Source organism: Elgaria multicarinata, chromosome 13 (assembly GCF_023053635.1).
Source record: "Elgaria multicarinata webbii isolate HBS135686 ecotype San Diego chromosome 13, rElgMul1.1.pri, whole genome shotgun sequence".
In the NCBI taxonomy this organism is placed as follows: domain Eukaryota; kingdom Metazoa; phylum Chordata; class Lepidosauria; order Squamata; family Anguidae; genus Elgaria; species Elgaria multicarinata.
The window spans coordinates 27,663,501-27,680,042 of record NC_086183.1 but is presented as its reverse complement, the minus strand read 5'-3'; the positions used below and the strand labels follow the sequence as shown (position 1 = coordinate 27,680,042).

At 47.9% G+C, this 16,542-nt stretch overlaps 1 protein-coding gene across 2 annotated transcripts in view; it reads right to left on the bottom strand.

Moving 5' to 3' along the window:
• Nucleotides 1–7,146: 7,146 nt before the first annotated feature.
• ERF (ETS2 repressor factor) overlaps nt 7,147–16,542 on the bottom strand; it is a 29,149-nt gene continuing 19,753 nt past the window's right edge. For both annotated transcript variants that reach the window (XM_063139868.1, XM_063139869.1), the window contains exons 2-4: nt 14,452–14,686; nt 11,402–11,517; nt 7,147–10,079 (exon numbers count right to left, since the gene is read on the bottom strand). In XM_063139868.1, coding sequence (XP_062995938.1) covers nt 8,866–10,079; nt 11,402–11,517; nt 14,452–14,686 — 1,565 coding nt within the window. In that variant the 3' untranslated portion in view covers nt 7,147–8,865. The remainder of the gene's footprint in view (nt 10,080–11,401; nt 11,518–14,451; nt 14,687–16,542) is intronic.

Here is a 16,542-nt window from a genome sequence, read left to right as displayed (position 1 = left end):
CCATGTCACGTTTCTGAGGCCCAATGCCATAAAAATAAAGAGGAAAAAAACTGTATTTCATTATAATAGAAAGGGTAATTTAAAAAGTACCATCCAATGTTAGGGGGTGCGTACTACTAATCAGTTTTAGATGGCCTTCTCTGAAGATGTGCTGATTTGAACTTTTAAAAAACTGGCACTAGTCTGCGCTTATTGCCTCCAATACTAAATGCTGTGTTGTCACGCTTTCTCTACATAAGGCAACTCTGTTGTAAGTCACACCAAATTTTCCAACACATTTAAGCCAAAACAATTCCAATTATAATGCATCGCCGTTATCTCCAACATATTTAGAGGAGGGCCTTCGGAATATGACGCCCAAAGCCATGGCTTATTTGGCTTGTTCCTAAATCCAGCACTGCCTAGCAAGGATTTTCTTAGCACCCGTGGGTCTACCATCACCGGAGTCCGAACGCTGGAAGAGGCAGATCCTCGTCATGATCTGAACCAGGCAGTTCAGCGTTCATTAAACCCCATTCATCTGGCCGAAGGGCCACACGCAACCCTGACCGCTGGGCCCGTAGCGGCCAAGCGCCGCGTACACAAATCCTGAAGGGGAATTTCCCGCTCTCCCGCCACCCCCTGCCGACTTTCCAGTGTAGGAACGTAAAGCCTAAAGGGTTAAAGTGGTTGGGGGGGGGGAGAGAGGAAGGGGGGCGAGAGCGCCTGAGAGGAGGTTAATGAATTATTTAGTAAGTCAAGGGTAAGAAGCAAAGAGCCTCCCACTGGGAGCAGGCGAGATTAATTCAATTAGGGGATGACGGCACTGTGCCGTGCTCGCGCACAGACACACACAGAGGCACCTGCAGGCTCACGTCAACAGTGCTGCTGTTGGCCAAGGGTGGCCAAGGCAAGAGCACCGAACAGGGGTGGGCAAGGCTTGGGTGGGCAGCAACGGGCCTGTACCAAAGCATCCACCAGCCTGCCCCCCTTCACACACACCCCGAGCAATGCCCCCCCCCTCACCTTCCCATTGCTCCTGAGAGAAGCATCACCGTTGCTAGGAGACACACATCTCTTGGCTCAGGCCCTGCTTCCCAAAATAGCAAAGGCAGAAACAGCCGCCCCACCCTGCTTCCCGCATCCTCAGCCGCCTCTGAAGGGCTGGCAGCTGGAGCGGCCCGGCTGGCCACCCACCTACCCGCCTTCTGGGAAGCCCGCATGGGGCATCTGTCCAGGGTAGGTGGTGCCCTCAGCCCAAAGAGACCCTCTTCGCCCTCAGCTGCCCCCAGGCTAGGCCTGACTTAAGATATTTGCAGAAACCCAACCCGAAAATAGTTTCAAAGGGTGTGTTCTTCTGGATCTACCTCAGAAAGCAGACCCGAGGACTCGGAAGATATAAAAGGCAAACAAATACTCTTGCCGGGTGGTTTTGGGCCAGACACTCTCTCGATCTTAACCTACCTCACAGGGTTGTCCTGAGGATAAATGGAGGGGTGGTGGAGAGAAACCACGTACACCACTCTGAGGGAAAGAGACAGCAATTAAATGAATGTATTTCAATCATTTCTAGCAGGGAAGGGTTCTGGTTTTCAGACGCTTGTCTTTGGTAGCTTGCTCTGTGCTTGCCTTTTAAATGTTTTGTTAGTTTGAGATGCTGTATTTTCAGGTCTCGGCTTGCCTTTCCTCCCTCCCAGACCTCTAGAAACTGAGAGACTGTGCATATATGTGAGAGAATATGAATGTATCATGTCACTATGCGCACACATGCATGGGCATGAACACTGAGGCCCCAGGTGAAGCATAGTATGCTACTTCACACACACTGCAGCTGGCGAGGTTCTTTTTGCACATTACAAGATAATTGCATGTTGTTTCCTAATATAACTTGAACCAAGAAGAACAAAACCGTCCCTGCTTTTCAGTCGATGCAAGCCAAGCACTTGGACAGGCAGTCCGTGCTAAGAGAGGTACTTTAGAAGTACTGAGAAGTATTATTCTCCCCCCCCCCCCCCTTTCGTCTTCTGGCAGACGCTGCAGGTTGCTAGTCTCCGCTTGGAGGGAAGATAATATCTGCTTGAGAATAGTTATGGGCATGGCCAGCAACTCCATTTTCAGGGGCCAAATTTGTAAAACTTCAAACCACCAAATGATGACTACCACCCTGCTTGAAGTTTCCGGAAGGCACTTAGGAAGTCTGCCGTTCCTGGAATCGTGGAGTTTTGATTTCGTCTGGGTTGGCAGATTTCCTCTTTCTATCAGGCATGGCAAGAACAGCAGGAAGGACAAGATATTCTGGCACCCACATCTGACCCGTGTTTCCTTCCACTTAGAGAGTAGAACAGAAAAAGTCCCAAGGGGCTTTCAGAAGACCTTTATGACAGTAAAAACGTTGGCAAAAAACTTGAGGCCTGCTCCTAGACTCTCAGTCTGCTGGCTGTTGCGGTTAATTTAAGTCATACAAGTCATCTTCTGTATTATGGTTTATATAGCACCCTCAAGTTTAAGCCCTTTTCAAAGAGTATTTTGGGGGGGGGGGGGGTAGAGAGCTGCCCCAAGGAGATTACTTTCGAAAATTCAACATTAGAAAGCAATGGGGGAAGGGACAGAATATGGTGAGAGTCAGGTGGCCAGGAGAAACATTTGTATTCACTTACACAAAACTGCACAAATTTAGAGGACTACGGGATTTCGCCAAAGGGTTCATGAAAAACCAGAGTTTTTGAGGAGGGATTTGAAGGAGGTGACTATAGAGAAGATATCACAGAGGTCTTGTAGGAAGTGTTTCAGGCATAAGAGACAGTAAGGGAGAAAAGAGTAATTTTTTAGGATTTTTTAACAATGTATATTATGTTTTAATTGAGTATTATGTATTTTATCGTTTGTTGTTATCCCCCGCCTCTATCAAGATGGAGAGGCGGGCAAGAAAATTATTATTATTATTATGGCTGAGCTGGAGGAATGGTCATAGGTAGAGATATGAGAGCACAGACGTAAGTTTCTAGTCCTCATGGCTGCAAAAATACAATGGATGGTACATCTTGGATAGTTCCTTTAGAGTTCTGACTAGTTCTGAGTGAAACCCGGAGCAGATTCATCACCCTACTGACATCGGAGCCAACAGTTAGAAGGAACAGTGTCTTTTGTGCCGTGATAACATTCCTCTTGAATTTAAGATACTAGCTGATACCCTTCCTCAACCGTCTTCCAAAAAATAGCAAAGACCTTTCTCCTCAGAAAGCATTTAAAGTGAAGATACATTTTAAGTGCGCTGGTTTTCAGCCACTCTTATGCATTTTTTAAAAACAGACTGTATAAATAAGATGGACCCCCACACACATTTTGAATTTCCGCACCACCTTCCGCTCCAGGTATGAAACTGTGTTCTTTTCTCTTCACCTTTTAGAGCACCAGAAGTCTTTTGATTCTCCAGATACTTTTAAGGGAAAACAACAGTTCACAAAATACTTCTCAGTCTAAAAGGCATGGTCCGGGCAAAGATAAACCAGTTGGTTCTGCTATATGCCTAAACTGATCCCAGTGTGAAAGAGCTCTTAACTTTCTTGGGAAGACAAACAAGGAGGTTCGAAAGCTCTAATACCCCCCCCAAATGCTAGAAAATCATGGTGGTCTCAAGCTTAGTGACTAGCTGCTGCTGCTTTTGAGGTGCTAAAATTCAGCTTGCTTGCTCGAACATTTTTACAGCCTTCAACGGAGTGGACAGAAGAGGAACTTTGACTTGCCCCAGGACAGGATGCAAGACACTCTTAACGCAAACCGGTCTTTCTAGCAAGAGGGCAGAATGCTAGGGGTGATGATGACACACCACTAAGAGGTGAAGGGGTGCAGTTCTCAGGTCTGTTCTGGGATTTGAATACCTCTTTCAACCCCCACCCCACCTCTAAAAGAGAAGAAGCAAAAGAAATTATGTATCAGAATTCCACACGCTTTCCCCTAAAGCTTAAAAAAGAGAGAAAAAGGCAGCCAAAGACAAACTTAATCATGCCCAGTAGTTTCCAGAGTGGGACTAAAATAGGCTGGATGAATTTTAACACTAAAAAAAAAAATTAATATTCTGCATCAAGCTATCCAAATTCTGCAGCCTGTATACAGTTTGCAAGCTTGCATGTTTTACTCTTGACTTTTACCCATCTTGGAGAAAGGAAAGGAGTTTTGCTGGATCCTGTTCTTATTCAATTCCCCTCTCCCCTCCTCCCCAACTGCTTCTGGCTTCCAAAACTTCAAGAAAGCATTAGCCTCACATTTTCAGACATGTCCTTCCAACCGTAAAAAAGAGCTGAGCCGTTCAGAAAGTTGAATTCTGCAGCCAATGTCACATTCCACAACGTTGCAGCATACATGGAACACAGGCTCGAAGCAGATGTTTCCCCAAAACTCTACAACATAGAGGGAGAATGGTGCAGTGGAGAACCGGGGATGAGATAGAAGAGGAAGCAACCTAGCAAAATATTAGCCTCCATCGGGTTCGTTTGCCTGCCCTATCCAGGCCCATGTGGACTTACACCAAAGGTGCACCAGATTAAGTAGCAAGTTCAGTTTGAGATTTTAATGACATAGCAACATCTAGGCCATAATGTACCACACAAGATTGAGTTTCAAACAGCCACTGCGTTCATACATTAAATCTTCACTCCCACAATAAACCCAGTCCCAATATTTCCCAAGACCTTTTTTCAAAAGGTCAATAAATAAATTTTTATCCTGTTTTCAAACAAAACCTGAGCTGGGCCCACATATAGTACAGATCAGGGGGTTGAGTTTGCAGAAAAGTTTGGTCAGCCTTTAGCGCCAAGGGAAACACAATTAGTTGTGTTTATTTGTTGTTTCAACCATCATGGTTATATCAACTTAATAAATGCATAGATAAGCACACAAAAACTTTACAATACAAAGAAGTAAAATACAAAAAGATACTTAAAAGGTTTTCATTAAAAGGTGCCCACAAATATCTAAAAGTTAGTTTTAATACAAAAATTAAAATAAGACATTAAGAATTTACATTAAAAGGGCCATAGATGTATACAAGTTAATACTACTTCACCATACTGACCGCTATGAATCTTCTTTTAGTATCTTTTTGTATTTTACTTCTTTGTATTGTAAAGTTTGTGTGCTTATCTATGCATTTGTAAAATTGATATGACCATGACGGTTGAAACAACAAATAAACAAACTAAGGGAAATGCAAGCCCCACTATTTCTTTGCTTGTGCTGTTCATAAGTATGGATGCCATAGTAGCCAAGGGAAGACAACTTCCTGCCTGAAGTTTGTGATATAAGGAAACAATTGAATCCGATCAGCACTTTCGTTTGATCTTGACCTGCTCTCCCACAACTCTTGTTGCTATGCTATTGGTGACATTCAGTTATGTCCAAAACTGAACCAAACAAGATCCTGACGTGACGAACAGCAAATCAGGTTGTCTCCCTATCCTTATTTTTTGCTCTTGGAATGACAGGCAGTCTCCAAAAGGGAAACATTGGCCAAACTGAACACATCTTAAGGTACACGTTAGCAATGAACTGCAGGAGTTGGCATAATGCAAATCAAGATCCCCCCACCCTCTGCACTGAGTTTCTGCATTGAGAAAAAAACATATGGAAAAATTTTAACCGGAGAGATTGGCCCTAGACTCCGCACCACTTTCCTTCAAGCCTCATCACAGTAGCTAATCTCCACCTCTCCCATGAACAATTTTGAAGGGGCCCTACTCTTTCTCACTGAGAATATGGGACTGGCTGGCCCATTCTAAGCAGGCTCGGTCATTTTGAAAATGGGGAATTAGAAAAGCAGGAAGGAGGTCACGGGGCAGAGGGGGAACCCCCAGTGTTCCTGTGGGTCAGAGAGCAGTCGGTATGGTATTCATGGATGGTAGAGACTAGGGGCGTTCATAAGGGCCTGGCCGAGGGCAAGGGGCCCTATGTCTTTTGGGCCTGGCCTCAAGAGCAGCTGCGTGCTTGTGGCACCTTTTCTTTCTTTTTCAAACTCTTAATGCAAAGTTTAGAGGGCTGCTGAACTGAGCTGCTGTGCCACTCCATATCGGTGCACCAAAACCCGTGTTGAATAAACCATTTCTTTTCCCCTTTGAACTAAGGCTAGGGGGATGATGTAATGATTAAAGCATGCAGGTAATTTGATAGACATTGAGTTTGGACTAGGGACTGGATCATCGAGATGGGAATTGAACTGATTTGGGTGTTCTAGGGGTGGGATGCAAATGCATTTTAAAATTACTTGGGTTTACTTGGATGGGAAATTGGCTTGCCTTCTGTAAAATGTAAATTCTAGTGATTTCAAAACTTGCATATCCATTCATCTATGCCAAACTTAAGCAATGTTGTGTCTATAGGCCACAGCCTCAGATCTTTTAAGTGTCTATCAATTCCCCTGGATAGAGACCCACAAAAAACCTAACTTCCTCAAACCATACAAGACAGTTTACAAACAGGATTATTCCCATGTACGTTGCCTTGAGCTCTAGGCAGAAAACAAGTAGGATCAACAAGATGATTCCTTGCAGGCTTATACTTGTTCAAAAGGAGAAGAAACGCAGCAGCAAGCAATCACAGAGCTCCTTTCAAAGCACTTTTGATATGCTAAGATAGGAATGGAAAATAAGAACACTGCAACTACAGTTTTAGTTAATTTTCAGTCAAGTTTAAAGAATCTGAAGCGGGGGAGAAGGGGAGAGCTATCTAGGTCAAGGAACTCCATGCATGGATAGAAATGAAACAGGAGCATGACCCTTACACAACTAGGTAAGAGTGCAGAGAAGGCACCCAATGCGGGAGTGCAGAATTTTAGCTTCAAGGATCTCAGCTTTCATTATGCGCACAAATTCCTTATGGCTACCAAGGAAGTATGTGCACATGAATCCCTGCAAAACTATTAGAAGCTAGAAGGATGGAGAAAGACATTTGCTGTGGTTATGGGTGAGGCATCTATAAATATGCAAGTTAGTAGAAATTCTGCAAAAACTATACATATTCCCAAATCCGGCTTTCCTTGGTAGAGAGTCTGTGTTACCTGAGTGCAAAATGCCTTGGTGCCTGCATTGATACAAAGACTAAAGCATGTTATTTACTGAGAAGAACTTTCCAATATTCATATAGTTTTGCTGTTGTTTTTAAAAAGGGAGCACGAAGTTATGAAATCTCAAAACCCTTTTATTGGTTTTTTTTAATTTTTTTTTTACATTCTTAAAATGAGACACCCCCATTTCTTTGATATGTACAAAGAATCTGAATAAGGCTGTATTAAAAAAAAACCCCACAAGCATGTTGCTGCTTTATGTTCACCCCACAAACAGCAGTTTAAGATCCAGCGCCAGCCATCAAGCTAACAGCATCCTTTCCAAAACAGGCCCTTTCGGTTTTCTCATAGGAAAAACGCACCAACCTCTCTCTCCTGACGGGAACTGGAAAGTTTATTTCCTGCTTAAGTGGGGAGCAGCTGAGAACAAAGGCAAATATGCCTGTAAGGGATTGGAGCACAATTGGGAGGGTACATGGATGTGTTTTGGGGGGGGGGGAAATCCCTGCTTTCTTTTTCAAAGGCACCATCACCTTACATTACTGCCCCCTCCCCACATTTTCCTCTTCAATAGATGAGTGGGATGGTTCCAGATTCTCCCTCTCTGGGAGGCGAAAAGGAGGAGTTATTCAATGAAGTGATGAAACAGTGCCTTCATTTCTTTGGGGAGGAGAAGGAGGAAATGGGAAGAAGGGATTGGGTTCCTGGGACAACAGTAGCGGGGAGAGAGAGTAAAAGGACAGCCCACTCCCTGCTTAGGTTCCCTTGGAAACAGTACTTCAACAGGCACTTTAAAAAAACCTTCAAACCCCCACCCCCTTCCCTAACCCCACAGTGGGACAGGCCGAGGGGACTGCACGGCACCCAAGCCCACTTTTTTGGTTACATAAAGCAATGTATTATGAAGGGTTTTCTTTGGAGAACAGGAGGAGGGGGGGAAGGGGGGGAATCTCCCTTCTGCCACTGCTCTTGATCACAAGGTTTCACAAAGACATCAACTTACAATCCAGGTGGGGGAGAGACGAGGACGCGATGAAGTGATGGGCTAGATTTTAAATGGTAAAGACGTCACTTATACAGTGGGTGGGTCTTTAAAACAGAAGGGGTTATTAGTTATCCACACACACGCACAGACACACACACGCTTCTCATAGTGCTATTTGGATGGGGGAGTGAGATGGATATGAGGATATATGGCTAATTCTCTTTTCAATCCATTGGGGGATTAAAAAGTATATTGTGCTTAAACTTGCCAATACTGGGGGGGAGGGGGAGGGCAGGGGGTGGTAGAGGAGGAAGGTATTGGGGCAATAGCTTTCCTAAGACCACCCGTACAATCCCCCATGAAGGCAAAAAAAACAGTGAGGAGCTTTTTGTTTTAAAAAGCGACTACTTATTTCTGTGGGGTTTCTTTCTTTGCCTAATTAAAAAAAGGCCCTGGGGCTCTATACCTCAAAGGACTCCAAGGAAGTGGGTAACAGGTGAAAGAGAACATTTAAGAGTAAAAATTGCCGTGGCATATTCATTTTTAGAAATCCCCCCACCCCCGCAAAGAGTTTATATATATATATATATTTATATTTATATATGTATATAGACAAGTAAAAACTGTTCAATATTTTCCGCACCCCTAAGATTTTCTGGCTTCCAGAAAAGAAATAATAATAAAATTTACAGAGTTTCGGGAGAAACAGGGAAGAGAAGAGAAGGGAAGGAAAACTGACAAAAGGTAAGAAGATAAACTCTGAGTTAAGGCAGCAACACCAGCCCCCTCTGCTCCCGTCCATGTGTCCATCTGTCCCGGGAAGGGAGGGGGGCTGCAAATCCCAGCTCTAAGAGTCCCGGTTCTCCAGGGTCAGTTCAGCAGTGGCTCGCTGGAGCTCTGTGCTGATCCGTCTGCCTCCTGTTCCTTCCGCGTGGCTGCAGGCACTGTCTTCCCCCTTCACCTTTTTGTCATCGGTTTCTTCGGCCCCCATGCCTGCTTCCAGCCGCTGATCCTCGCTCCAGCGGCGTTTGAAACGTAACTTGAGCGGGATGCACTTGCCGCTCTCTCCAGCCCGGGAGACAGGGGGCGCCACCGCCCGGGTCTCCTCCTCCTCGGCCTTCTCAAGCGGTGCAGGAGGGGCTTTGAAGACCTCCTCGTCATCGTCTTCGCTGATGTCTGTGACCTCGACGGTGAGGTCCTCCTCCGACTCGCCCTCCGAGATGGGCTCTACTTTAATCTGGGGGAGCGGCAGCTCAGTGGCGGATGTAGAAGCAGAAGAAGAGGAGGAGGAGGAGGAGGAGGGCAGACCACTGCTGGATTCTCCTGGGGCCACGGCCACGGGCTGCTGCTTGTCGCGGTTGCGACGCCCCAGTGGCGGGGGCTGCAGCTTGAACTTGAAAGGGCTCGGGGGCTCTTCGGCCTGCGGGGGCGGGGGCGGGAGAGGGGGCTTCTCGAGGCGCTGCGGCTGCGGGATGACAATGTTAGGGTAGTGCAGGAAGGCCCGGGGGCTGAGGTGGTAGTTATAGACGCTCTGGGTGTGGGCTTGGAGGTAGCGCTTCATGTCCTCAGGGTTGAAGGAGAAGTGGGAGCCGCCCGGATACATGGGGCTGAGGGTAGGCGAGGGAGTGTAGTTCAGGTGTGAGGGCGTGAGAGGCAGGGCTGGGGACAGCTGAGGGGGCAGAAGGGCCGCGGGCCCAGCCAAGGGAGACACGGGGAAAGGGCTGAGGGGCTCAGGAACCCGAGGGCGAGGGTAAATCCTGAAGAGGCTGTCGTGGGCCAGGCGGGGGTGGCCGGGCACTGGGGGGCCACGGAAGCCGCCGGCCTCCCCTCCGCCACGCCGCTGCTCCTCAGCCAAGGACTCCTCCACCTCCGAGTTGGCCGAAGTGCCGTCGCTGCAGTCGCTGACCGAGCCGCGAGCCAAGCGGCGAGCCACGGCCGAGAAGACGCCAGGCGAACGCAGGTCCTCGGCAGGCGACAGCACGTCGGACGGCGTAGAGGGCGGGAAGCGGAAGTGGGAGCCACCCGAGGGCACCGGTGGGGCGCTCTGGGGCACTGCCCCACCTGTGGGTGCAGGGAGAAGGAGTTAGGGGGGAAACCACAATGTTCTGGGGTGGGAAAGGAACCCCCCCCCCGAGAGGACCCAACTCATCAAAGCTTCCTATCACTGTTCTGTTATGTAGGACCTCCAATACCAGAGGCACCGTCCCTCTGAATACCAGTCGCTGGGGAAGTGTTCCTGTGGGCTTCCCACAGGCATCCAGTGAACTATGAATTAGATAGGCCTCTGGCATGATCCAGCAGGGCTCTTCCTATATTCTTAATTGCTCACTCAACCACTTCCCACCCAAGTCCCAGCCTGAGCACATTCAGTACAAGGCAGCTTTCATCAGACCACTGGCCTGCCTAACCCAGGAAGGCCCTTTGGGGGCAGCCACCCATCCAAGGCACCCTTCCTCAACCTGGTGCCCTCCAGACATAGTCCAACACAACTGGAGGACCCCACATTGGGGAAGGCTGCTCCGTGCCTCAGGCACAGGTGTTTCCTAGCCCTGCCTCCACTTAACTGGAAACTTCAAGGACTGTACTTCATGCATATACACCAGTTGCTGGGGAACATGGGTGGGAGGGTGCTTTCGCACTCAGGACTTGCTTGTGGGTTTCGTGTGGGCAGCGGTGTGGACGGAATGCTGGACTAGATGGACCCTTGCAGAACATCCATTGATACTGACGGGCTGGGATTTGGATGGCTTTAAAATGAGGTTAGATGAAGTCATGGAGGAGAAGGCTCTCAATGACTGCTACTCATCATAATGGAGGCATCAATATGTATACCAGTTGCTGGGGAACAGGAAAGAGATGCTGCATGGCTCTTATCTTCTTAACCTGTGCTCTTTCACAGACATCTTTCTCCCCACGGAAGGATTATTACTTTGCACCCTTCCTCAGACATAACCCCCTTCCTATCACACCTCCAAAAGAAGAATGGGCTATTGGGATTCCTGGGGTCCCAAATAAGACCCCTGATCCATGTTGTATGAGTAGCCGATACACAACCACCAGGACATTGGGAGGTGTTGCTGCTTGTGTGTGTTCAAGGCAGCACCCCAATTCTTGGAGACACGGATGGATACACACACACACACAGCTCCCAAATTTCTGTATCTTGAAATGCAACTGCTCACTACGTATTCCTCAGTGGTGCCAACTTGCATTTAAGCTAAAGTTTCTCCGGCACTCAAGGTGTCAGAAGGTCAAGTTGTTTGGGAGAAGAGTAGAGAGAGGACTGTCCAAAGCTAACAAATTGTGAAAGCTTCATTGACAGGCACGGATCCTTAATACCCCCTTCCCAATATAACGTGCCCCACCACCACCACCGCACTCACCTGCCATGCCCATGTCAATGAAAGGGTAGTTGACCAGCACCAACTTGTTAAAGTTGAACTTGTAGGTGAAACGTTTGCCCTTGGTCTTGTGTAGGATTCGCTTGTTGTAGTAGTACCTGAAGGAGGACAATGAGGAGGAGAAATGTAACGTCAGTGACTCACAAGTCCCACTGAACACCCACTCCAGAAACACTTCAGGCTCTGAATACATAGTGGGTGGCCTGTGGTTCCTGCACAGCCCTGGAAGATTTGAGTTTTGCAGCCTGAGCAGTTGTTAAACACCACCTGTTCACATTCAGAAGGGACAGGTTTCTAAACCTTATGGCTGCACAGGAAATGTATCACAGGCTTGTAAAGAACCACTTGCACGGTTGCCTGTAGGAACCATTTCCTCATATGGTTGGTTTTCACCACCCCAACAGGCACGTGGAGATACGCAGGCTAGTAACATTTGTTGTTGTTCTTCACTAGCAACACGCAACCAAGCCATCCCTTTATAGGGGCATGGACACATTTCCCACCCCTAAATTAACAGGGAAGTTATCTTCCCATTGTACAGATGGGAAACAGAGGCTGAGACACAGTGATTTGCCAAAGCCCCCTTCTCCTACAGCTAAGCACCTGGGATTTAGAGCCGTTTCCTTCCAGCCCCACATCCTCAATGCCTTCCTCCTCGAGAGCAAGTAGAGGAACAGCAGCAACTTTGCACCCGCTGAAGCCGGATCATAGAGCTCCCAGCCCTGTACGGATTCTGGAAGAGCCAATCATGCCCGCCGTTGCTCTCGCCTTAAGGGATGTAGGAAGCCGCTTTATACCAGGTTAGACTATTTGTCCATCTCATCTCGTTTTGTCTACCACTGACCAGCAGCACTCCCCAGGGCCTCCAGCAGGGGTCTCCCCCTCCCATCACCTGCTACCTTTAGCCAGAGAGGCTAAAGAGTGAACCTGGGGACCTTCTGCATTCAAAGTACCCACTCTGTCATGATCCCTACCTACCACCCACTATATCAGCCTTCCCCAAGCCGATGCTCTCCTGATGTGCTGGCCTGAAGTCCAAAACATCTGGAGGGGACCAGCTTGAGGAAGGCTAGAATCTACCATGAAGCCCAAAGACTTTCCATTTCGACCCCAAAGAACCATGGCACATGCAGACTTGTGCAATTGTGCCTCTGGAGTGACAGCCTAATTAGCTTCTGTTCAGTTGAAGCTGGTGGGGCTCTGATGTCAATGGGACAGTGAATCCGCTCCGGGTTTCCATAAGAACCAGTCAGAACTCCAAGGGAGCTATTCAAGTTCTGAATAGTTCTGACTGAAAGCCGGAGTGGATTCATTGACATCGGAACCGCCGGCCTGCACTGCTTTCTGTTGTGTGTTACAATCCAGGAATGCAAACAACGACTCTGGTTATGGACAGTGCAACAGACTATATCAGGAGGTGGTGGGCTCTTTTTCACTGTATTTAAGGAGAGGTTAGGTGGCTATCTGTCAGGAATGCCATACTGCATCTTCCATTGAGCAAGGTGGTAGTGTTTGGATTAGATGACCTCTTTTGAACTCTTATGATACTAGAGTTATTTCAGACGTGGGCTTTTAAAAGGGTTCTTAACCTACATCTGGTCTCTCTATGATTTTGTTTACTTTTTGTTCCAAAAAGTAAAGAAACTTTTTGTTCCAAAAAGAGGACCATGACCAGACATCCTACCTAGAGACCTGTTTTATTTTCTGTTCTATCTAAAAAAATTAAAAAAAAAATTTTTTTTTTTAAAAAAAAATCCTACCTAGAGAACAAATTGGTGTAGTTCCAGACAGGGCCAGTGCCAGACTATTTTGCGCCCTAGGCAAGGCAAACTACTTGCACCCCCAACAAAAAATTGCCAACATCAATTTAGCTGTTCAAGAAGAGTTTCTGAACTATTATATTTTCCTTTTATTATGTTTTTTTCCCTTAAAACAGCTAATTTATATAAAACTGTGACCTTTAAAGGGCATTACTGTGCTTCTCTGAGGTCTGTACCCTAGGTGGCTGCCTAGTTGGCCTAATGGTAGCGCCGGTCCTGGTTCCAGACTAGAACTAGACATTATAGCACCTTGAGTATCTTGGAAGATGAGTGGAATACAGCAAAATATAAAAACCAGAGGTATGTGTGTTTAGCACCTGCTCCCCTCCAGATTCTGCACCAAGTAAAGCCAAAACCAGGATGTGTTATGCAAATTTGTATGCATCTGCGTATTTTCCACAATTCATTCTTCTCTAAACATTCAGGGAACAAAGCCCTATGAGGAGAGACTGAAAGAACTGGGCATGTTTAGCCTGGAGAAGAGAAGATTGAAGGGAGACATGACAGCACTCTTCAAGGACTTGAAAGGTTGTCACACAGAGGAAGGCCAGGATCTCTTCTCGATCCTCCCAGAGTGCAGGAAAATGGGCTCAAGTTGCAGGAAGCCAGATCCTGGCTGGACATCAGGAAAAACTTCCTGAATGTTAGAGCAGTATGACAACAGAAACAGTGACCTAGGGAGGTGGTGGGCTCTCCCACACTAGAGGCGTTCAAGAGGCAGCTGGACAGCCATCTGTCAGGGATGCTTTAAGGTAGATTCCTGCAATGAGCAGGGGGTTGGATTCGATGGCCTTTTAGACCCCTTCTAACTCTACTATTCTATGATGCTATGAAAATAGAATTTATTTATTTATTTATTTAATGAAAGTTCTCACAGAGGAATGGACAAAAGGTTTCAAGTATAGCTAAATCTAGAAAAAGCAGGTGATAGTAGCAACGGGTGAGAGCAGTGCAGACGGTTACCTACGCTGAGGCTGAAGCCCTGCCCTCTGATGGCTCAGTCCCAGCTCTGGGATTTCACCAGATGCCACCTATTCACGTCAAAATCTATAAGGACTAGCAACATGCAATAACACAAGGCCAGAGGGTGCCAAATTGCACGCCAGGTAGCCATCCTGCAGGCATGTGAGAGCAAGCTGAGGGGGAGGGGATTCCTGGAGCTTCTCTTTCTAGTTTTGGCACCCGCTCGCCACCCAGCCCTTCCACGCTCACCTCAGGGCCCTGCTCAGCTTGTCGTAGTTCATTTGAGGCTTGCATTTCCGCACTCCCCAGAGCCGGGCCACCTCGTCTGGATCCTTGATGACGAATTCACCGTAGTCCCCCTGCCAGGCGATGACATCATGGTACTCTTCTTTGCGCAGCAGTTCCAGGATAAAATGCCACAGCTGGATCTGCCGTGAGCCAGGACTCGACTCGGGTTTGTAGGCCCAGTCTGGGAAGGCGAACCCTGGCAAAGAGAAGCAGAGAGTTAGCCAGCTCTGGATAAAAGCGTGGGGAGGGAGAGAGAATGCAAAGAAACTTTTTTTGTTGTTGTTAAAGGAAGAATAGTTGGAACAAAGCTCCTGCCATTTCCCATACTCTGATCCACTTCCTGCATCCCATCGGTACGTGCTGGCAGAAATGCTCAGTGGTTAAACCAAAAGAGGGCTCGTATTGGAAGACTCTCGGCACTTTTCTCTTTCTCACACCACCTCCATCCAGGTTGCAGCTAGGAGGGCGCATGGATTCCACCCCCACCCTTCCACACACACTCCCCAGCGTGCACAGGGAGGGAAAACAGGAAACCGGCTGCTGCCGCCGTCGCCGCCGCCTCTCCCGTTGTGCAGCCAGGAGGCTGGGAGGCTGGCCAAGCCGCCTTGCGACTTCCAGGCTAGGTCCCAGGCAGATCCTCCTCCGAGCGTGGGTGGGAGGGAGGGAGCAAGCAACCTAGTTTGCCTCTTGATCTCAGCCTCCCTACCTGGAGGGAAAGGGTAAAGAGCTGGCCGCCCTCTGTTCCCAACTTGCAGGAGTTTTTGCCCAGGGGACACATACCTGGCTAGGCACACACCTTTCAAGTCTCCCTAGCACCAAAATATTCCCGGAGTAACAAACACACGAGAAAAGGAGTTTGGTGATGGCAAGAGAGGCGGAGGAGAAGAGAGAAAGTGAGGATCTAAGAGTAACAGCTCAAGAACTCTGGGAAAAAGAATCAGCCCCATTATGGCCGAGGGAAAAAGCATCAACATGTTTGGAAGAGGAGGGGGGGCGTTCTTTGTGCCATGTTCTCACTAGGCAGGCTGTGGGGGGGGGGGGAGATGGTTAGTGGCTGAGGTCAGCAGCTCCCAGACAAGGGGCCCTTTTTTTCCAGCCACGAGGCAGCAGCCTAGCCCAACTCCCGAGCATTCCTGGGGAGGGGGGGTTGCAGGGGGGAAAGACGCAGAGGCCGTCAGAAGCCCTCCTTCCCTCAGAAACACATACGATATACTATGGGACTTAAGAGAGAATCACATGCAAGCCTCTGTGGGCACCCCAGGAGCCAAAATGTCGGGAGCAAACCGGGCGGGGTGCTGGGGCGTGCGCAGAGGTCCCTAATCTTTCAGACACCACACAGGCCCAGTTTCCACACATCCTGCTTCGCCCAGGGACTAAATCCCTATTCACTCCCCTCCTATGAGAGGCAAAGTTTCTGCTGCCCTCCGCTGTCCTCTCATAAACAGGAAGTCAGAAGCGAAGACAATAGGGCCATTTCCCCATATGCCCTCGCCCAAGGCCTGGTAAATGGAGTGGCCCTTCCCACCCACACGAGCCAGGTATTTGGGGGACTGGAGGTCGGGGGGGGGGGGAGAAGACCACGCTTTCTAATTAGACAATGCTTCACCACCTCCTGCCCCTACAAACACAGTTCCCCCTAAATCCGCTTGTATTTATATCCCACCTTCCCTCCACAGAAATCAAAGCACTACCCATGATTATGCCTCCTCCGTTTTTTATTCATTCATTTATTTATTTATTACGGTTTTATACTGCCCAATAGCTGAGGCTCGCTGGGCAGTTTAAAATTAAAACCATACCATACAAAGAAGTCAAGATTTAAAACTTTAAAAATATCATATAAAACCAGAATAAGTTATAGTCCACGGGAAGTGTTGGCTAAAAATAAGTGTTTCCAAGAGGCGTTTAAAAGGATGTTATATTTTCCGCCTCCTGCATGGCACGAGGGAGGGTTTGCCAGAGGGTGGGTGCCACAACAACCCTGCGAGGTAGGTTAGGCTGAGAGTGACTGGCCGAAAGCCACACCGTGAACTTCGTGGCCAAGTGGGGATA